At 49.0% G+C, this 20,037-nt stretch overlaps 8 protein-coding genes across 8 annotated transcripts; 3 read left to right on the top strand and 5 right to left on the bottom strand.

Annotated features, from left to right (window-relative positions):
• On the bottom strand, positions 1-3,395 carry DFJ58DRAFT_911012 (kinase-like domain-containing protein). The gene is made up of 14 exons (XM_041395214.1): positions 3,231-3,395; positions 3,095-3,181; positions 2,946-3,047; positions 2,753-2,896; positions 2,580-2,700; positions 2,435-2,521; positions 2,302-2,382; positions 2,014-2,250; positions 1,678-1,959; positions 1,361-1,627; positions 709-1,306; positions 581-655; positions 515-529; positions 1-465 (listed from the first exon to the last, which is right to left on the bottom strand). The coding sequence occupies exons 1-14, from the start codon at positions 3,305-3,307 to the stop codon at positions 92-94; spliced, it is 2,547 nt and encodes an 848-aa protein (XP_041248948.1). The 5' UTR covers positions 3,308-3,395; the 3' UTR covers positions 1-91.
• Positions 3,396-3,801: 406 nt separating this feature from the next.
• DFJ58DRAFT_722875 (uncharacterized protein) lies at positions 3,802-6,019 on the top strand (the record flags this gene model as incomplete). Its single annotated transcript, XM_041384930.1, has 4 exons — positions 3,802-4,025; positions 4,081-4,861; positions 4,896-5,053; positions 5,107-6,019. The coding sequence occupies 4 exons, from the start codon at positions 3,802-3,804 to the stop codon at positions 6,017-6,019; spliced, it is 2,076 nt and encodes a 691-aa protein (XP_041248947.1).
• A 545-nt stretch (positions 6,020-6,564) lies between these two features.
• On the bottom strand, positions 6,565-8,368 carry DFJ58DRAFT_652952 (Trimethyllysine dioxygenase; the record flags this gene model as incomplete). The annotated part of the gene is made up of 10 exons (XM_041381713.1): positions 6,565-6,764; positions 6,814-6,899; positions 6,954-7,270; positions 7,324-7,418; positions 7,472-7,568; positions 7,614-7,713; positions 7,763-7,859; positions 7,908-7,968; positions 8,025-8,109; positions 8,163-8,368. 10 exons carry the CDS (start codon positions 8,366-8,368, stop codon positions 6,565-6,567), a joined length of 1,344 nt encoding a protein of 447 aa, XP_041248946.1.
• Positions 8,369-8,583: 215 nt separating this feature from the next.
• On the bottom strand, positions 8,584-11,167 carry DFJ58DRAFT_763982 (putative 1-pyrroline-5-carboxylate dehydrogenase). The gene is made up of 12 exons (XM_041388652.1): positions 10,833-11,167; positions 10,763-10,776; positions 10,513-10,713; positions 10,356-10,459; positions 10,247-10,297; positions 10,164-10,191; positions 9,746-10,115; positions 9,531-9,699; positions 9,290-9,479; positions 9,127-9,239; positions 8,981-9,075; positions 8,584-8,930 (listed from the first exon to the last, which is right to left on the bottom strand). The coding sequence occupies exons 1-12, from the start codon at positions 10,946-10,948 to the stop codon at positions 8,882-8,884; spliced, it is 1,500 nt and encodes a 499-aa protein (XP_041248945.1). The 5' UTR covers positions 10,949-11,167; the 3' UTR covers positions 8,584-8,881.
• Positions 11,168-11,637: 470 nt separating this feature from the next.
• DFJ58DRAFT_612199 (uncharacterized protein) lies at positions 11,638-12,793 on the top strand (the record flags this gene model as incomplete). Its single annotated transcript, XM_041380906.1, has 3 exons — positions 11,638-12,195; positions 12,245-12,677; positions 12,729-12,793. Coding segments are annotated over 3 exons (1,056 nt in total), but the record flags the coding sequence as incomplete, so codon positions are not given.
• A 404-nt stretch (positions 12,794-13,197) lies between these two features.
• Positions 13,198-14,101, bottom strand: DFJ58DRAFT_763979 (uncharacterized protein). The gene is made up of 3 exons (XM_041388651.1): positions 13,780-14,101; positions 13,628-13,730; positions 13,198-13,575 (listed from the first exon to the last, which is right to left on the bottom strand). Exons 1-3 carry the CDS (start codon positions 13,933-13,935, stop codon positions 13,274-13,276), a joined length of 561 nt encoding a protein of 186 aa, XP_041248943.1. The 5' UTR covers positions 13,936-14,101; the 3' UTR covers positions 13,198-13,273.
• Positions 14,102-14,883: 782 nt separating this feature from the next.
• DFJ58DRAFT_677853 (uncharacterized protein) lies at positions 14,884-17,391 on the top strand. Its single transcript, XM_041383153.1, has 7 exons — positions 14,884-15,575; positions 15,626-15,679; positions 15,735-15,754; positions 15,806-16,094; positions 16,148-16,509; positions 16,561-16,826; positions 16,885-17,391. The coding sequence occupies exons 1-7, from the start codon at positions 15,320-15,322 to the stop codon at positions 17,015-17,017; spliced, it is 1,380 nt and encodes a 459-aa protein (XP_041248942.1). The 5' UTR covers positions 14,884-15,319; the 3' UTR covers positions 17,018-17,391.
• Positions 17,392-18,183: 792 nt separating this feature from the next.
• DFJ58DRAFT_763972 (uncharacterized protein) lies at positions 18,184-19,949 on the bottom strand. The gene is made up of 2 exons (XM_041388650.1): positions 18,377-19,949; positions 18,184-18,319 (listed from the first exon to the last, which is right to left on the bottom strand). Exons 1-2 carry the CDS (start codon positions 19,496-19,498, stop codon positions 18,245-18,247), a joined length of 1,197 nt encoding a protein of 398 aa, XP_041248941.1. The 5' UTR covers positions 19,499-19,949; the 3' UTR covers positions 18,184-18,244.
• Positions 19,950-20,037: the final 88 nt, after the last annotated feature.

Below are 20,037 nucleotides of genomic sequence, written 5' to 3'. Positions count from 1 at the left end.
GTGGGAATCACAGGTGATCATAAAAGTGGTCGAAAGCACAAGCACACAGTCCCACATAGCAAAAAAGATAGCGTATCCACCACTCGCCCGCTCAACTCCTCCAATATTGCGCCAAATCATGAATCCGATCCAGCACAACCGTGAAATACGACGTCTCATTCAACAACGCCTCAAAGTGTTTGATCGCCTCCTCCTCTGTCAAATCTAACCGAAACTTCTCCTGGATCTGTTCATGCACGTCACGGTGTTTGATGTCTGGAATGTTCGCGTCCACCATCAGCGCTACCAAATTGAGAATGAGGTTGGCGCTTTTGCGGAGGATCGTAAATGCGGTGAAGCAATAATTTTTGAATCGCGCGTAGTGAGTTGATTGGGCGCCGCCCATGCCGTCGACCATCTCTTTGCAGACTTTGACGGGAGGAGGAAACGGCTTTGGGTCCCGACCGAGGATATACCCAAAGTCGACTGCATCAAATGTCAGCGGCACGAAACGTACAGACAAAGTTACACTGACCATGGAAAAAGTGACCTGCCGATCCAATATCAAGAACTGCATCCTTCTGGTCATAATTTCACTTACCATCTGGTGTCAGTAGAAGGTTGTCCAAATGCCGATCGCCCACGCCTAGCAGGTATGTCACAACGCAGTACCCAGCTGTCAACAAGCCTTAGCGCACATTCCTGCCAGAATCACAGAACATTACTCACCACAGCTGCGCACAAATGTATCAATAACGCTTGGCTCGACCCCATACGTTCCAACGCTACCCTCATCCGGGTTATTCGCTCTCAAATAATTTAAGAGCGTCCCGTTCTCGCTGATGATTGCTGCAATAGTCTTACTGGGGATATACTGTACCATACCCTGCAACGGCCCAGTCGCCAGCACATCATAAGGAATAAGTTTGAGATCCAAATTCTCCTTCCTGAGCAGCTGGTCCATGAGCGTGAATAACTGGAGGACAAGCTGGTCCTGGCGCATGTCATCGCCATCTTTGAAAATAACAGGATACTCCGTGCCGTCAGAACACTGAAAATATAACAAGAAGGGATAGAGATTCGACTTGAAGACGGAAGACTTCTCGGCGTTAATGCCCGTAATCTCCATGCGTGCGTTGAGCGGCAGAGGCAGAGGAGGAATGTTGACGAGACCGTTCTTGGAGTCGTTGATGAAGGAGCGCAGTTTCTCGATTTTCTTCGGTCGTGGGTCTTTAGAAGTGCGCAATTCTTTGGCTCGTTTGGCGAGGGTCTCAACGAGGACGCCTTGGCGTCGCATGAGCTCGCGGCGTTCGCTGCCATTCTCAGGCTGAGGAACCGTTTTGTCAGCGAGGGTAAACATAAATAGTAGGTGTCCGATTACCTCTAAAATCTTGTTCAGAAACTTGAATACCACCCGGCCGTACATTTTCGCCACGACCCTATCCTCCAATTCCACTTCTACTATCAGATACCAGTATAGACGATTACCCAGCGTATGGTTTTGCACTCCGCGTGCGATCAAAAAGTCTGTCAGTCCGCTGTCGTCGTAAGATATCGCACTTGTTGTTGATCGACTCGAGCGCTGCTCGCTAGCGGCACTTTCAAACTTGAGCGCCTGTACCAGTTGCAAGAGATACAACAGAAGCTCCTGTAAAGATTGTCAGTACCGCTGTCACATGGGGAAGAGAAATGCTTGACTTCGTCATCTGCGCGGTTAAGCTGCCGTACTGCAAACGCTCTTACTCTCGAGTCCACGGTCCCTGGTCCGAGGAGCTCCAAAGCGTCATCCGTGTCAACCTCTGTCCACATCGGTAGTAGCTCTTCCACTGCTTGCTTCACTTCCGAAGGATCGCGCCAAGTGACAGACTTGAGGAACTTGGTAAGCCCACGCTTGTCCCGTGCGAGGTAGAAACGAAACTTCCAGATGAGGTCTTTCTCCTCAGAGTTGAGAGGCTGGGAGGGTGCATAATTGAGTATTTCCTACAAACAACATGTGAGGAAGTCATCAGTGCGTAACGATCTGGCTCTGCGCACATTAAGTTCATCTCTGATCTTGGCATTTGGTTTGAGCTCTCTGTCGTACGGACTACTTCGGTGACTTCGCACGAGCCGGCGATGCTTGTCCTCCACGGGGTTTTCGCGTGCAATCTCGGGGTCAAGGATTGTCCAGAGGTGTGGATCTGTAGCAAAATGACTGGGAAGTACGGGTGCGAGAGGTGTCTGGGCTGTTGCCGGAGGTGTAAATGGTATCGTCGCCTGATTCTGGGCCTCCTACAGAAAGTTAAACGTCAAGTAAACTGCATTTAAGAAAACGACACTGACAGATTCGCTGAATATCACGGGAAAGTCAAAACGTGGAAGGTCGACATAAAGGTACAGATTCTCTGACTTCTCTGACTCTGCCTTCAGTTCTCTTTGAGCGTTTGCATTTGTACTTGACCGTAAAAAGACTTACGGCGTGTACTTCTTCCATCCTCCTGAAAGCCAGATTGTCTAACCAATCTGACTTTGGCAAATCGCCGCGTTCGTATTTCTTCACGAGCTGAGGAGAAGGTAGTAAGCAATAAGCGAGCATACCCAAGAGCTATGGCACCGCCTACCTTCTCTAAACGACCCATCTCATCCCTACTGCCCAGTTTACTTGGAGTCTCGGACTGCATTGAGCCGTCGGCTTCTCGACCCGCCCAAAGCAACAAGCGGTGCTTTCCCCTGCGCAGAGTCCTGACGCAGCGACCAAATAAGTATTGCAATATAATGTAAATATATTACGAACCATTTCTTCCCAAACATCCTAAGCGTTGAGCCACCAACAGGAACGGCTGTGCGTGGAGCTCCGATATCCCATACCGTAAACGTAATCTGTGAAGTTAGTGGGAGGTCGCAGTACCGAACGGGTAACGTTATCCATTCGTTCCACCTGTGTAGATAGTCAGCTCAATTGAAATAAATGGTAATATAATACGCACGTATGATTATTCTTGAAGGCTTTGAAAGAAGTGCGGAAGGGTATTGTTAGCGGCTTGTTATCCGCCAGGAGCTGGCAGGATACATAGAGGTCTGAAACAGGCCTAGCATTTGCGTCAACAGAGTGGTTACATACTGGAGAAAAACGCACGAAGATTGTACACCACGAAACCTCACTTCTGGGTTCTCGAGTAGCTCCGAAATAGATGGTTGTGGTATCGATCCTTCTAACTGAGAACTAGTACTCAATAAGCGTGGGCAAGCAGCCCGCAAAATGAGTTGCGTACATGCGGAAAGTAACCGGAAATTTGAGGTCGGAGAGCTTAGCGAACGTGAAATCGTCTCGGTTGTCCTTGTCCATCATGAAAGAGACAAGCTACTTTTGAAGTACCAACGTCTTACTTTAACCAAATAGGAGGGGGCATTGGTAGTCTAGGAGAATGTTGCAGCACTGCTGCCAGCGGTATTTGCCGCGAACGTCCCAAACTTGATCATCGTACCTCGCTGCGACCACGTGAATACGGGCTATTAACAAAGTGTGTTCTGGAATCTGCAAGTCAATCATGGTTGATAGCAATTCCTGATGAAGTTCTCGATATGTTTGGTTGTCCAATCATAACAACGTGATTATACGATATCCAGGCACTTGTGGCACTCAGTCAACGCGTTCAGTTCAAATTGGATCCATGGGAAAGTCACTAATCACTGAACGTATCAATACATAAACCCTTAATGATTGTTCGGCAGAACACTGTCCCTAACAAAGTGGTCTGTTTCTCTTACACTTACTACATCTTAAGTCTCGACGCAAGACTACCTGCTGCACGTTTTTCTTACTCACTGTGACAAGTACTTGTAATGCGCCTTCCACCCCGCATACCCAGTCGGGGGTACCTGCAAACAGCGCGGTTCTTCGCTACCAGCGTACACACTCCCCGAATTCCCCAGACCATCATTGAAAAAGTTGTTCAAAAGTATTCAGTCAATCTCCCCGATGGCAAAGTTGTCAAAGCGGGCGACTATGTCATGATTCGCCCGGAGCATGTCATGACCCACGACAACACTGGCCCTGTCATATCCAAGTGTGCTTTTCTTCTTCTCTCTTCTCAAATCATCATTCATATGATGCGCATGTAGATTCAAGTCCATAGGTGCAAAGAAAATTGTTGATCCCCGGCAGACGGTATTCACCCTCGATCACGATGTCCAGAACAAATCTCCCAAAAACCTTGCAAAGTATGCCAACATTGAAGCATTTGCACGCACACATGGGATTGACTTCTATCCTGCTGGCCGCGGTATCGGGCACCAAGTCCTCGTAGAAGAAGGCTACGCATTCCCGCACACCCTCACTGTTGCCTCTGATTCGCACTCAAATATGTATGGAGGTGTTGCTTGTGTGGGTACACCCATCGTGCGCACAGATGCAGCAGCCTTGTGGGCTACAGGAAAGACCTGGTGGCAAGTCCCTCGTATGGTCAAGGTGGAATTTCGGGGAAAACTTGCTCCAGGTGTCACCGGCAAGGATGTGATTGTCGCGCTTTGCGGGTCATTCAACAATGACGAAGTCCTTAACGCTGCAATTGAGTTTACCGGGGAGGGTGTCCCTGCGCTTTCGGTTGATGACAGGCTTACGATTTCGAATATGACAACGGAATGGGGCGCACTTGTAGGCGTTTTCCCTGTCGACGACACACTTCTGGGTTGGTATGAAACTGCATTGGCAAAATTAGAGCAAAGGACTTTCGCCTCCAAGTCAATTCCGCCTCCGCCAGAACACCCACGTATCAATCGCCGCCGTCTTGATGCTCTCCGTGCAACCAACCTTGCGTCCGATCTCGGTGTCCAATACTCCTCGCATCTGATCTTCGACCTCTCTACCCTCGTCCCACACGTCTCCGGTCCTAACAGCGTCAAGGTCTCTACCCCCACTTCCTAAGCTAGAATCCCAGCAAATTGCGATCCAGAAAGCATACCTGGTTTCATGTACCAATTCCCGTGTCTCTGATATTGCTGCAGCTGCATCTGTTGTTGAGGGCAAGAAGATTGCAGAGGGCGTCGAGTTCTATGTCGCAGCTGCGAGCTCTGTGGTGCAGGCTGAAGCGGAGAAGTTGGGACACTGGAACAAGTTGATCGCTGCAGGAGCTAAAGTGCTCCCAGCAGGTTGTGGGCCTTGCATCGGGCTCGGCACCGGGTTGTTGGAAGAGGGGTGAGGACGGGTATTAGCGCCACGAACAGGAACTATAAGGGACGAATGGGCCACCCTAAGGCTCAGGCATACCTTGCCAGTCCTGCAGTAGTGGCTGCGAGCGCTATCAAGGGATTTATCTGCTCCCCCAGCTCTCTTGACGCAACTTCGCTTCCTCCTGCAGGCACACTCACCTTCTCCATCGCTTCTGGCTCTTCGGCCGCGGCAGAGGTACTACAAGCAGAAGAACCCCTCTTCCCCGGCTTCCCCGCAGCCTTTTCTGGTCGCCTGCTCTTCGCACCGCAAGACAACCTGAGCACAGACGCACTATACCCCGGAAAATACACCTACCAAGATGATATCACCCTTGAACGCCAAGCACAGGTAGTCATGGAGAACTACGACCCGTCATTCGCAGGCAATGTCGCTACCATTCTCCCTTCACTCTCCGCATCAGATGAAAGCACCAGGTCTGGTGTGGTCTTGGTATCGGGGTACAATTTCGGTACTGGGTCCTCTCGCGAACAGGCTGCTACCGCGCTCAAGGCAGCCGGTGTGCCACTCGTCATCGCAGGCTCATTCGGCGACATATTCAAGCGTAATGCCATCAATAACGGTCTCGTCTGCCTTGAATGTCCTGAGCTCGTCGCTGATCTCACTGCGACGTACGCTAAAGGCGGCGCACGTGGTGCAGGTGGACGTGATGGCGAGCTCACAGTGGATAAAGGGCATGAAATACGTGTTTCGATGACGGACGGGAATGTCAGTCTGCGTGGTTCTGATGGAGAAAAGAACTACAAGGTACGCACGGTGGGCGCAAGTGTGCAGGAGCTGTGGGTGTGCGGTGGGCTCGAGGGGTTCATTCTCAAGTCCATACAGCATTCTTGATGGAGTATTTAGGTGAAAGTATCGTCTGCTTGTGTGTACGTCTTGTACTTATTGGCTATCGGAGACATGCTATGTAACATTTGGCAAAGACAGCATAGCCTGCAAGCTGCTTCCCGGTGAAGACGGTGGACTTCTGGTAATCTCTTCAGGTCCCACTGCATGTACGTTACAACGAAAGTGTTCCTTAATCCTGTAACGCCATGAAGAGCCCTGGGTGCAAACCGTTCGATACACGCCAGCTCTCTTCATTCCGCCATCCGGTTAGCGCACTATCGTGAGGTGACGACCCCTTCAGAACGTCTACTCCTGCAAGCGCTCGAAGAAGTTACACATGAGATATGAATGACGACAAAGATGTGTGCCTTTCTTTTACCAGGTGAAGAGGACATTCTCGAATTTTTGTCCGAGGTACTGCGGGCAGCCAAAGTGACAAATTCGATGCCCGTTCTGAAATTAATTGTTTCGCATACATACCTCACTCGTACTGTCAAGGCTAAATCGTAATCATTATCGAACTTTCATGAAGGACCAAAGTGGCACTCGAATCATAGATTGGAGTTCCAAATGCTTCTGCTATCCACAGGTTTCCCCGCCTTGTTCTGGCCGTTGGTATCGGCGCCATCGAATTTCTCCTTAAGGACAGCTAGCTTCGAACGGTATTCGTCTACGCCGATGTAGGCACCACACACGCGGCGCTTACCATCAAATGCGGATCGGCCATGAAGCACGCGATGGTTGTCAATCGCTAGAGACGAGATCAAGCCATATGGCAGGCAGACACGGATAGGACTTACTTAATACAGTGCCGGGAGTGAGTTGGATCCAATACTCTGAATCAGGTTTCGTTAAGAGTTCATTCCAAATCTTGATTGCTTGATACCTGGGGTTTTAGATTAAGCAAAGCAAAGTTTTCTGACCCATATAGCTCACTTACCATTCCTCCACTTTGTCTGGTGGCAAGTGGTTCATCGCGCTTCTATCGTCGTTGTTCCACCGTACCTGCACAAGTTCTTTGGTGCTCGGGTGATATCGCAACGGGGGGTACATTGCAGGGGGACTCGGAGTGTACAGTGCTGACGGTTCTCCTGCTGCATGAGCTGGAATAGGCACACGGGAAAGAAGATCATGGAACTTCGGATGTAGCTCTTTCATAAGGGCAGCGACATAGAAACCATCTACGAGAAGTGTTGCTCCTCCAGAGCCTTCGGTATGTGATAGGAGATGGAAAAGTTGAAGACCGCAAGGGTCAGTCTGCGCTCGCAATCAATCAGTGGCACGACGAGAACTATGAGCATACTCCATACGAAATAGGTGTTATCTGTGTGCGCTCCCAGTGCCATTGTGGTGTATGCGGTGTCTCCTTTTGAAAGATCAGCAGTAAACTCCCAAAACTTCCCATCTAAGTGCATTCAGACCGGGAGTGGAGGAACAAGGAGAGGAGAGACGGCGTACACTGGGTTTCTCTGATAAAACCGATACGTTCGCAGAGTTCCTCTGTGGCCTCAGGTGTTGCGGGGACCCCTGAGACGAAGCAAAAGCCAAACGTTTCCTGCATGCACATGAGACAAGCACCCAAAGCTCTCGATTTACGTACAACGTTTGTCAGCCACTTATGCAGTCCCTTATCGTCCATGACCTCGGTATAAGTCACAGAGGGTGGGGATTTCTCGATCTTTGATCCCCAAAGGACTTTCCTAGTGCACGATAAGCGCAAGGTACGGATTATGAAAGAAAATGTCACACCGATTTGGCGTTGTTTGAAGAGCTGGATCGTATGAATTGGCTTGTAGCCATGTCCATGGGTATACCGATGAGTGAGATTCCGTGCTAGTTCCGGGCCCTAAGTAACAAATCAAGTTGAGTAGAGAACTCAGTTAAGCCAACATACAGATAACTTCGAGGCCATCTGTAGAGCCTTGTACATGTATAGGTTTGATATCAGCTGGAATCTGCGGAAACGTCAATTCTTAGTAAAGACATCATTACCATCCTGCCACTGGACTACCTCGAACGTGTTGAGCAGTCGCTGCTTTGTTATCGGGTGAAAACAGTCTGGGCATCTGCAGTGGTCGCGCAACCAGATGTGGTGACTGACAGTTTGCACGTTCAGATCAGGAATCACTACGAGGTAGAAGGTCCATACAATCTAGACCAACGCTGTGGGCCCCAAAGAATGGATACTTTGCGCTCATCAGCGTTAGCAACAGGGATATCATTATGAACTCTAGGCTCTGTGACGCCCAACTGCTCCGAAGAAACAACTTCTCTAGTCGCCGCGGAGGAAATGGAGCGACTTCTACTCAGTGTCCAGCGCGACCCGAGTGTACTAGAAATCTGATCATCAACCATGGAATGAACCATAGATGACAGCCGAGAGATAATACGACATACTATCAAAGATGATGGCCTCCCCGGTGCGGATCGAGAGAGGTATTTCACAGTGCCAAGGGGCCAATTCCGAAGCGGGATGCACAACCTTGTGAAGGCTACCCTGAGCATTGCCAGCAACAATAAATACCAGAGCACAGGACAAATCGAAGACAAGGTACACTGCGAGGTTGGTCCGACCCGACTGTAACGCTACGTTAGTACGTCACATTCCCCAAAATGGAATGAACGCCCCTGAGGCCTGAGGCAGCTCAAGCGCTTTGCCTTGCTAAAAGGCAGAAATCGAAGAGTGGTATGGTACTGTGGTTAATATTGCCGTAGTCCACAGATTTAAAGAGGGATAATGGTGGTGCTACTTTAGAAATGACAACATAGATACATTGCGTTGTTTTAAGTTCGCTTTCCGGTACTCCGTTTTCTTAACAGACACCACGTAGATAATATTGATACAAAGCACGGCGAATGTCTGTTTTTTCAAAGACGGTGTCCGATGTTAACATGAACAGCCTTCACGTTTGTATAGCTGGAACAAAAAGTCAGTGGAAGCCGCCATATCACCATGTCTTGACTCACTTTTCCAAGGCATATTCGCCAAGCTCACGCCCAATGCCTGACTGTTTGAAACCACCAAACGGAACGCTCAATTCGGTGGAGTTGTGACAATTGATCTATGTCCATCAAATCATCAGCAGTCCTAATGCTAGCTTACTCGTGCTTACCCATGCGGTACCAGCTTCGATACTATGCGCGACTCGAATCGCCCTGTCTATGTCCCTGGTGAAGACAGAACAAGCAAGGCCGTACAGAGTATCATTCGCTTGCTCAATGGCCTCTATGATACTTTGTCAGCACTCGGATACATCCGTAGGGGTATGTGCTTACCCTCTTCTGTGGTGAATTTAATGACCGCAGCCACGGGACCGAATATCTCTTCCTGCACGATCTTCATATTTGGCTTGCACTCCGTGAAAATGGTTGGTTGAATAAAGTAGCCCTCGTTCCCATGACGTCCTCCACCGATATGAACGGTTGCGCCGTCCTCTTTACCAGACTTGATGTATCCCATGATCCGCTAATAGAAAGTAAGCAAAACCGCTCACTAGTACATTAGATGGGCGCTCGCCTCAAATTGCGTCTGCGAAATTTGTGGACCTTGGTAAGTGTCTCGTGCAAATGGATCGCCAACTTTCAAAGACAGGGCATGTTTGGTGAACGCCTTCAAAAATTTGTCGTATATTCCTGCTTGAACGAATATGCGGGAACCTGCGGTACACGCTTGTCCATGATTCATGCTGTGAGGAGAGTGAGCAAGGCTCGGCTACGATGCAGGTGACATACAATATTCCGTGTGAAACCCACTTCACGGTCTGCTCCAGGTCTACATCGTCGAATATGACACTAGGGCTCTTGCCTCCAAGCTCGAGAGTGACCTTTTTTAAATTGGTCTTAGAAGCGGCTTCCATGATCTTGCGCCCAGTCAGTGTGCTCCCTGTAAAGGCTATCTTGTCGACTGTCATGTGTTCACTGAGGGCTTGACCCGCGGTACTACCGTATCCGTTGACAATATTGATGACACCAGCAGGGAAGCCCGCTTCAACAAACAAAGGACAGAGACGAAGCGCAGTCAATGGTGTCAGCTCAGAGGGTTTCAGGATGACAGCGTTGCCCGCTGCCAGAGCTGGGCCGATCTTCCACGCTAGCATTGTGACTGTTCACGTCGTTATGCGCTCACTGAACATGGATTAAATGAACATACGAGGGAAGTTCCAAGGAATGATCGCGCCCTGTAAGATGCTGAGTTCGCATATCTTCACCGCGCGATGAAATGAGAGCACGAACCACAACTCCAATGGGCTCGTGACGGGTGTAAGCCAGCTTCTTGTCGTTCGTCTATCAGATGGGTATAGATTAGAATTGTCCCGAAGGAGACATGTCAGGCCTTTCTGACCTCGATGGTTTTCCCTTGAATCTTGTCCGCCCATCCTGCATAGTACCTCAGGACAGCGATAGATCCGGGGATATCAGCCCTCCGGGCGCTGTTGAAGGATTTACCTGCACATAAGGTCACATCACGAGCAACATATCTAGCTGAAGTATCACCCTACCTACGTCCAAAGCCTCCAAGGCACAGAATTCGTCAGCGTTGGCTTGGAGGAGGTCTGCAAGTATGTTGAGCATTCTGCCCCTTTGCGCACCAGGGACCTTCAAGCCCCAGCGCTCTTTGTAAGCCTTCTTTGCAGCCTGAGCGGCAATGTCGATATCCGCAGCAGTACCAGCGGCGACCGAGGTTATGACCTTTCCATTGGCTGCATCCGCTGTCAAAGTTTATCAAGCATGAGCGGTTGATTGACCTACCCGGATTCAGGACGCTAAGTCGATGAGGCCCATCAGACAGACGCTGAATGCGGTAAAGATAAGCACATACTCGATCGTGCCCTTCTCTACGGGTTCAACAAACTTTCCATTGATAAATAGGCCAGTGGGGACCGTCGAGATGCCCTTGTAGGTCGGTGTGTCAAACTGATAAGTGAAAGAAGACATGGTTGGTTGCAGATTAAGAATCGAACTCCCAGTTCTTTATATTATCGATGAGCCTATGTAAGAGTGCCACGAGAGTCTGAGTGACCGGGTGAACATGCGGCCGAGCTCAGAAGCTTCATCACAGATTAGCTATATGAGGCTGGCGTACGTTGTGTGTTAACGTACGACTCATGAGCGCTAGCTCTTATCATCGAGTAATACCCAGTGACTCAAGTGACGGTGGTGATATAAAGGCCATATTTTGATTCATTCACCACCCCACTCCACATGCTCTGATGCTCTCAAGATTTCATTATATACATTAGAAAGCAATGATCAATCACGATTTTATTTAGAATGCGCTGTTGCATTGTGAGACGAGCTCCTGACGGTACTGTAAGTCACAGTTCTACTATTCATAAGACATGCAACATGCAGGCTGATGGCAGCATGCGGCTAGCGTTCTAGTGCTGGTCAATACTGACGTCCTCGATGATACATTCAAACATTGATAGCTGTGGAACGACGACTGCAAGTCATATAGCTAAAAACAAGTTGCAATCAGTGAAGAGAATTTCGGGTCACTGTGTCGTGAGAACTTCAACTTGGCGTGGACAGGTTGCGCCGCAGCAGCGGCAGCGCTCACTTACACTATATAGCACCTCTGCAGGCTTCTGCAGGCCTGACATATCCTACGTACGCGACGTGCCATGCCTGCACATTACGCACCGCTCCCAACACAGCAGTCATCGCGGGATGCTGATCGTGAACTCAACGACGCCTTTGAGTCTGATGGCGATGATGAGGATTACATTGAACGCCCACAATCCAATCACCAGCGCGCTGATACCCTTTCCTACGTCGCAGATCCCCCAAAAAGCACGTCAAGTAGTACAACAGTTCCTGGAACTTATGACTTTGAGCGGAATTACGATTACGACCGCCCACCTCCTGGTTCTCCCCCGCAGCTTCTAGCAACTGCTTTGCCCAACGATATAGGCAATTCAAACGGCGAATTACCAACCTCTCCTTTGGGTACGACATTACCTCGACCATCATTCTTGCGGAGGGCAGTTGGGGCCATCTTACCCACTCACTACGTCCGTGTCCCGACCCATGAACCGCCCACTGGAGTGAGGGGTGGAGGGATACAGAATGATGGAGTGTTCTCAAATGTCGTCGTCAAACCCGCGTCCTCAATACCAATACCAGCTGAAGATGGCACCATCTACATGGTCCCTGAGGAGACGCAGAGCACTGCTCCACCTGTATGCCTACACTCATTTTCTAATATACCTTACCTCATTATTTTTCAAGTCCTATGCAGCAGCCCAAGCAGATGCTGTTCCCCCGTATTGGGATACGATTGTGCACGCTCCTCCCGGAATGGATACCGATGCTGGGATGATCGTTGGCGATCTTCCCTCGGGCTCTATCCTCGCATTCATTTCGAACCTCTTCGTCTCATTTTTCTTCCAGTTTATCGGCTTCCTCCTCACATACCTTCTCCATACTACACACGCCGCAAAGTTTGGCTCGAGAGCTGGCCTTGGACTAACATTGATCCAATATGGCTTTTACTCTCGTTCTGCGACGGATAACATACTTCCCACGCCTGACGGCAAGGGCGCTCCTGATGTCCTCATGCTATCCGCTCCGCCTTCACCTTCGGCTCCCATGCCTCAGGACCATACTGTTGTTCTCAGCATGTCTTCACGAGAGTGGCTATCATTTCTTTTAATGACTCTCGGTACGCGTTACCTGTCTTCATTTTTTCCCGTTTACTTACCCTGTTTCGCAGGTTGGTTTTTGCTCCTTTCCTCTTTAGTTGGTTTCTGGCGTGTAAAGAACTGGGAATCTGCCATCCGCGCCTCAAATGCACACGAACCCCAATCACCTGAGGATATCGCTCGTGACATTGCGGCGAGGAGAAATATTGAGCAGGCGTTCAATATCGCGCCGCTTGAAGACAGTGAGCACACGTCTCTCGGCTCGCCCTTCGTGGTCGCGACACAACAGGAGCCTGCAGAAGCAAATTTGCGTGCTGCACATCTATTGTGATGACCCCGTGGTTTCGTATAGTATACTTTTTGGATCTAACCTTTTCCATTCGGGATGCGAGAGGATGATGCAAGTGTCGGAGTATAATCTCTTCCCGCTCTCCTTGCGATACCATCACCGGTTGCTTTGCTTAATTAATTATCCGAAGTGCATTGTAATGTAAAGTATGAATATTTCGACCAAATTTTCAAGCTGCAATTCAACCGAAGCTTGAAGGCTGACAGATACGACACATGCAGAATGATAATATTAAGATGGTAGGAGCTAATCGCCTTAACGGTAGAATTAAGTGGTATCCATGGCATCATCTCTACCCTCCTCTTGAGGGGACGTTTCCTTCTCCTTCCCCTTGTTACGGCGTTTCTTGCGTTTTCGAGATGGGGGCTCTATAACACTCCCAATCATGCGTCCAAGTGAATGCCCAGCATCTTCTGCTTGTGCCACATTATGGTAAGAGTTCGCACCGACAGCAGGAGCCTCTTCCAATTTTTCATGGGCCTTCGACCGTAGCTGCACCTCCTTAAACCGGATACGTCGTTCAGTGACGCCGACGTGCGTTAAAGCTCGCGTATTTCTTTCGGAATCATCTTTGATCGAGAGAAATGTCAATTTACTTTGATGGACAGAACATTTACATACTTTTTCCTTCCGTGAACAAGAGCTCCGAACCAAGGAGTGTGTCATGCCGACCCCTGAAGAAGGAGCCAGAAAGCTGCAGAAATGGCGTAGGCGTATCCAAGCCCTTTTTTGCCTTGTAGTGATGCCTATAATATATGAGGTCTTGTGCTTACTACAAGCCTATAGGTTGAGCTGCTTGGAAGTAGGGTTGGCTCAACAGTACCGAGATCAAGCGTGACATAAAATTCTTCGTCGTCTGATAAATACTCTTCATCGGGACCGAAGGAATCCACTTGGCGATACCCAGTGAAGGGGCCTGTGGTAGCCATAATGAACTTGACAGATACGATATTCGAGGACGTAAAAAATCAGAATCATCCTTAGGTGGTGTTGTTTGGATCCAATGGTTTTGCCAAACAAAGCATTAGACACGTGCGATTTGAAATTCATGTCGAACCTCCATCCATGGAGTACTCTGGAGTACTGCCACTGAAACTTCTGATGGAGATATTCATGTTCATCGTCAACAACATGCCAGACTGTTCTGTCCTTTTATATGGAGGAACCTCCATCTCAGCTAGCAGTTGTTCCAACTATCCCTTAGTCTTTACCCGGGTGTGCCGATGATCTCAGACAGTGGCTCGAGGAACCCAGTATTGAGCTAAATCTACGATGGACAGGAAGGCGTTTGATGCGAATGGTGAGAGACCGACTGCCAGATATGACCCAAACGGGAGCACGGGTGGAAAAGAATAGTTAAAAGCGTCGCTCAGGAAGGAAAACTCTGATGCGCAATCAGATACCCGCCGTCAAAAATGTGCAATGATGGGTCGGATATCAAGAGATTCTATGCATAGTATGCACCAAATCTCCGTCATCTACGCATCATCAAACGATGGACAGCTGTGTTTTCAATTCTCACCTAGCCATACCTGCTGAAGGACACATTTCCTTCCAGGCCATTCACTTCACTTCAGGGAGTTGCCCCTGTCTGGAGACCATCGTTGTAGATTCAATTGCGAATACATCGGATGCAGACGCTACCAGTTGTTCGGCCATGCATTTTTGCCTTGAATCGACGATTCTCTCCATCCCTACTATCCTCTTTGTGAGGGCGGGTTTATTGAAGTGTTCAGTGGAGTCCATCTTTCCCCAGTGAATGAACAAATTTATGGCGACGCTTCCAACTACTGCAACCTGCAATCTCAAAGTGGTAGACTTTTTATGGAACGCCAGACCATAGTGCTCTATTTCCGAAATATCAAGGCCCGGAACCTGTTTAGTAAGGCAAGTGCTTATTGTGTACTCCGAAAACCCTCTCTAACCGTCGGAAAATTGAAATATACACCCTTGCCAGCAGCGTGTTCGCACGGTATGTGAGACACAGTAGTCCGATACCAGGCATTTCAGGAACACCGGAAGAATCCGGACGAGGTATTCTTTGAAATTGTCAAATTGAAGTAGTGTTTGCTTCGATGTTTTTTCCGCTTCATCAAATGATTTTGAGACTAGAGGGGTACGTGGTACCTTTCGGCGGGCGTTGACTGCACACGGAACGGGTGGCGTCACCGTGGACGACAGCCGAATATATCATGGGAGGTTAACCAGGCGCTGCCCTGAGTTTCACATAGCGCAGATGGCCAAATACATACCATCATCATCGGCATACAAGGATCCTGATTGAGCACCCTCAAGGCTCCCACTCCACGTGTCATGGACAGACAGGATGCATACGACGATCCAGAGACTCCATTTATTCCTACGTTCCGTGTCAAACCACAATCAACTAAAGGCAAAAAGCTGTCTCCCGGAACGATCTGCGCTGCTCTGGCAGGTATCTCCTTGCTCAGCTTTGGATTTCTCCTACCCAAGCCTTTGAGCCATCTGGACACACAAGATGTGCCTTCATATTCTGCTGTCTTCAACTCGCAGGCATATGTCCAAGGTCCACCCACCCAACGCTTTCGAGGTCAGTCAATCAGCAAAAACGTTCCTCGCATCTCACAAAAATGGTCTCAGATAACCTTCGTAACGACACAAAATACATTACATCGTGGACTTCAGCTGGATGGAGTACGTCAACTCCAGCCAACTACCACTTGCACCACTGATCTCAGTTACTTGTTAGCGAATGACGTGATGACCTATGTAAGTCAATAATCCACTTCCAACGTTGTCCCGGTTCTTCACAAATACTAGGGCAATTTAATTTACCTGGCACTCATTACAGAGCGTATACCCATAATTGCGAAATTCCTTTCTTCTCATATCGACCCAAGTGAACCTCCATTTGCTTTTGGGGAAATAATTGACGTCCCTCGGCTTAGCCAAGCCATAGGGATTCCCTTACTTCAATGGCACGAAGTAAAGGACTCGGAAAGTCAGATTCTCGATGATCTTGGTTGTTGGAGTGTTTGGGAAAGCGTTGAGAAATACAAGGAGGATCCCCGTCCACGGGGAAGTCCCACCATAGACCGGCTCAAGCTCGGTGAGACAACTTCGAACATCCCTAACCAGCGATTAACTGTGTGGCCATCACAGATATCTCGTGGACGCGAACCCCAGATTGGGTCAAGCTGACACCTCCTGGCATAGAAGACGATCACGCGTCCTTTTGGTCTCTTGCAACACTTGGGTTTCCGCAGGCTCGCTCGGACAACCTGGGACTACAGAATCATCCTTCTCCTCAGCATCAGGTTTCCCTCCCCCCAGATGACCAGTTGCTATGCTTCGATTTCCTTTACTTCATAGGTGCCCAACGTCCATGGGAATGGGAATGGGATTATTCTCCTGCATGGAGATTTGTAGGCCAACACATGCGATGGAATGTAAGCACAGAAAGGCTTGCCGATGCGCATGCCCGGCGCGCCATGAATGTGCCAGTCGATGAACCAACGCCTCCCGTGAGTGGAACTTTTGGGTATAGGTTGATCTGCAGACCTAACTTTACATAGTATATATCTGTTCACGCACGGCACGGTGACTTCGGCGATCAATGTCGTGGTATTCCTCTGGATCAGTGCTTCGCCCCGTTGTCTGTCATTGCGCGCAGGGTATCTGAGGTGCAAGAGGAACTTCGCATACAAAAAGGAATCGAGGTCACACAGGTCATCATGACGAGTGATGAACTTGACCCGGAATGGTGGTCAGGGGTCAGGGCGTTGGGCTGGACGTGGGTAGATTACGCGACAGAGCGCACGGAAGAGATATATGGAAAGTGGTGAGCCGATTAAATGACATTTTTTCATTCTCATGCTGGACATTGTTCCTGTTGCCAGGTATCCGGTGTTCATCGATGCTATCATTCAGTCGAATGGAGCGGGCTTCGTTGGCACTCGTGGCTCCACGATGTCCAATCTAGCTCTCCGCAGAGTGCAGTCATGGCATAATGGACCAACCCGGATCGTCTAATGGGGGCGCCCGGGCGCTGATGACCATTGATGTGATCGGAATGGTGGAATCGAGATGACCTTGCGCCGCAAAAATCATTGGCCGAAATCATTTTTATTTGTCTACTGCGCACAACTGCCTGGGCCAGGACTCAAATCCACAGCCGGAAGCAACAAAAGGCCGATGTATTTATTCGTTTATAGTACTGGGGCTGAGCGCTGATGTTCGGTACCCCATCACACATTTCGTTATTTACTGCCCAAGTGTCGAAGACACTCCCCCCGACTCACCAAAACACTGGACTATCTTTATCCGATTTTTAAACTCTACCCAGGTCAAACCGAGCCATACTACGAGTATACCGTACGTAGTGTCATTAGACAATGACAATAAACGATATTAATTTTAATTTTTCTAAAAATAAATTAAGCCATAACCATCTCCAGCTCTAAATTCCACTGTTAGTGGGGTTTATTAGTATATAAGAGGTGCTAAGACAGTACTTCTGCAGACCGCATTTTCCTATGAAGGGGCAGCCTAGGTTGTGTTCAACTTGCAAAGATCAACATTGAATCTCTTAATATTTGCTGTCACCTGTGGATGCCAAATATTGCAAGGCGATAAGGCGCTATCGGTACCGGTGGTATAGGGGTTTGTGCCATCCGCAACTTATTTATCCTGGTCATTTTCCGAGCCAGGTCGTGTGACAGGTCTGGCGCTCAGTTACCAGTTGTGATGCATTTTCACCTAGTGGTCTGGGATCATTCTTCCACTAGCTTGTATGCAAAGGTACGCCTGAACTCACGGATTGGACCCGGGAAGAACGGTGCCGTGGTGGATAAAAGAACTCCTACAAGGAACAGGCGGTATCCCCCACCTTTATTATCGGACAGCGCCCTGTGTTGGAAACCATGCTTTCTCTCCTTGTGTTTGTTCCTTAAAATTTGGATGTCACCGAAGCTCGCTGGAGCAATAAGCGTCCGCAACGTTTTGGTATCCGTGAGCCTGGCATCCGAAAATGCGCGCTCGCAGGGTATAGACAACCTTGGGATCAGAAGATAGTCGAGGGCCATACGGCTGAAGATCGCTGAAAGGGAGAACGCGCTTACATTGCTCAAGAGCAAATCCTCCCACTCAGCAACGTTGCGTATTGTGAAAGGAAAACGACGCCACAATGGAGAGTGAATGTCCTTGATCATTACAACACATACTTAATATACAAACAAATATCATGCATCTATCTTCGAGTCATGCCCGCCGCGAATGAGATCTCATCCATCTAACCAATTTTTCAACCTCAGCAACTTTTTGATCATAAGACATCTGCACAGCACCAATCAGTACCTCGATCACTGACGCGAGATAAGAGAAGGGACGTACACGTAAAAACTGGAACAGTTTATGATCTCTCGAATGTTGTCTTTCGTGACGAATTGCCTTTGATCCATGAATGTTAAGATGGGGATCGTTGACATGCTGAGGAGGAATACACCTGCCAGCAGGTGGAATAGAGGCAGCAAGAACGGACAGGTAGGATGAGGGAGATGCACTGGCAGAGTTGTAGATGACGGTCGACTCCGCGTGCGCATGGTAAGCCGTGGAAGTAGAGGAATAGATGGCGGTTCTCTCCGTGAAAGGAGCTTGTGAAGTTGCATAGACGGCTGCAGCGTCCACAACCATCTCCATATAGTGATGGGTTACTGGTTCAGGGATGACGCGTGGATTGCCCAGCCAGGTTATGTTGTTCCATGCGCGAACCGGCTTTGGTGCTACGATCTGGAAATGGGTGCCCATATTGCGCAGCGGATATATTAGTGGCTGGCCAATAGCTCCATAGTTATGACGATCGCCTGTTGGGATATGGATTTCATCATCTTCCCGACGCCATTCGTCCCATGCAACCCAGTCGTCTAGGTGAGATTGCCCATCATCGTCCCAGGGACAGGTGACTGCAAATAGATCATTTTCGTATCGAATACATTTGGAGGACTCCTCGTTGCATTGCACGGGCGTAGGCTGAGTCGAGCGGATGATCGAGGCAGCCGGTAAATCATCATGGACAGCTGCCATGACAGCAGTAAAATGATCCACTAGAATGTCCTGTTCTTTTGCTAGTGCATGCCGCCAGTAATTCACGAAGTAGTCCGTGTAGGTAGGAGTGCGGTCCGGGAAGGACAGGTTAAGCCAGTTGGAGGAAAGGCTGGCAAGAGCATTCAGAGTCAAGGGGTCGTATGCGCTAGCATCTTCGAGCAGAATTATAGACGCCTTCCCTTTGGAAAAGCGTCCTCGCCTAGCACGCCTGCGCTTAAGTTTCTGGGTAGAGGAATCGCTGGAGTATGCAGAAAAACGGGAGGTGTTGGGTGAGATGTCCTGAGTGACGGTGGAGAAGGAAGACATGACCTCGGCGCCGGAGACGCTAGACTCGTGGGCAGAATGTAAGGGAGTGAAGTCGGAATTCTGGAGCCTGCTAGAAGTGAGGACTTGATGCATTTCGAAAGCCATGGATAAAGAGAAGTTGAATGAATATGCAAGATGGAGTTGTAAATCAAGTTATAGAACGATTCGGAATCAGAATGCGAGATTATATACTGCGACCAATATGCAAGGCATTAAACTGAGACATACCAGCGACGTCATGATTATAATTGAATGGACTGCCAGTAAACTGCCCCCTAGTCAGAATCATAATCACTAACCTGAGACATCCGCACTTGCACCTGGATACATAGTCTACACCTATCAGCTTACCTAGTGGTACAAAGGAACGACTGTATCCATGGTCTGACTATGATGGGAGACTAAGGACTGAGTGTGCCAGGCTCGCCCAAGGAGACTCGGGATTTGGCGGTCGGTATGCTCCGCAAACGCAAACCACCCCCAATGAGTCACGGCATCAACCTTACAAGTTCACCATTTTCAACTGATGCCAGAATACATGATAATTAACCTAGCGCATGGATCTGACATTCAGATAATGTATTCTAGTGCCTAGGCGGTGTTGCAATACGAGAATCCTTATCCTTTTTCAACGTCATCGCCGA

This window comes from Suillus subalutaceus (genome assembly GCF_016647625.1).
Source record: "Suillus subalutaceus strain FC151 chromosome Unknown DFJ58scaffold_10, whole genome shotgun sequence".
Lineage (NCBI taxonomy): Eukaryota > Fungi > Basidiomycota > Agaricomycetes > Boletales > Suillaceae > Suillus > Suillus subalutaceus.
This window is presented reverse-complemented; position numbering and strand designations above follow the sequence as displayed.

Excerpts from the sequence above, each read along its gene's own strand:
- DFJ58DRAFT_911012 (XM_041395214.1), bottom strand. The coding sequence starts at position 3,307 with ATGATGGACAAGGACAACCGAGACGATTTCACGTTCGCTAAGCTCTCC. Across the intron at positions 3,182-3,230 it reads TTTCCGGTTACTTTCCGCAT|TTCTCAGTTAGAAGGATCGA; the intron begins GTACGCAACTCA and ends ATTGAGTACTAG. Across the intron at positions 656-708 it reads TACATTTGTGCGCAGCTGTG|CTGGGTACTGCGTTGTGACA; the intron begins GTGAGTAATGTT and ends GCTTGTTGACAG.
- DFJ58DRAFT_763982 (XM_041388652.1), bottom strand. The coding sequence starts at position 10,948 with ATGTCTTCTTTCACTTATCAGTTTGACACACCGACCTACAAGGGCATC. Across the intron at positions 9,700-9,745 it reads TGGGTTTCACACGGAATATT|CATGAATCATGGACAAGCGT; the intron begins GTATGTCACCTG and ends CTCTCCTCACAG. Across the intron at positions 9,480-9,530 it reads TTTCGCAGACGCAATTTGAG|CGGATCATGGGATACATCAA; the intron begins GCGAGCGCCCAT and ends ACTTTCTATTAG.
- DFJ58DRAFT_763979 (XM_041388651.1), bottom strand. The coding sequence starts at position 13,935 with ATGGCTACCACAGGCCCCTTCACTGGGTATCGCCAAGTGGATTCCTTC. Across the intron at positions 13,731-13,779 it reads GCTCAACCTATAGGCTTGTA|GGCTTGGATACGCCTACGCC; the intron begins GTAAGCACAAGA and ends AAGGCAAAAAAG. Across the intron at positions 13,576-13,627 it reads CTTGTTCACGGAAGGAAAAA|ATGATTCCGAAAGAAATACG; the intron begins GTATGTAAATGT and ends TCTCGATCAAAG.
- DFJ58DRAFT_677853 (XM_041383153.1), top strand. The coding sequence starts at position 15,320 with ATGGACAGACAGGATGCATACGACGATCCAGAGACTCCATTTATTCCT. Across the intron at positions 15,680-15,734 it reads GTGGACTTCAGCTGGATGGA|CGAATGACGTGATGACCTAT; the intron begins GTACGTCAACTC and ends GTTACTTGTTAG. Across the intron at positions 16,510-16,560 it reads TCGATGAACCAACGCCTCCC|TATATATCTGTTCACGCACG; the intron begins GTGAGTGGAACT and ends AACTTTACATAG.
- DFJ58DRAFT_763972 (XM_041388650.1), bottom strand. The coding sequence starts at position 19,498 with ATGGCTTTCGAAATGCATCAAGTCCTCACTTCTAGCAGGCTCCAGAAT. Across the intron at positions 18,320-18,376 it reads AACTGTTCCAGTTTTTACGT|ATGTCTTATGATCAAAAAGT; the intron begins GTACGTCCCTTC and ends GGTGCTGTGCAG.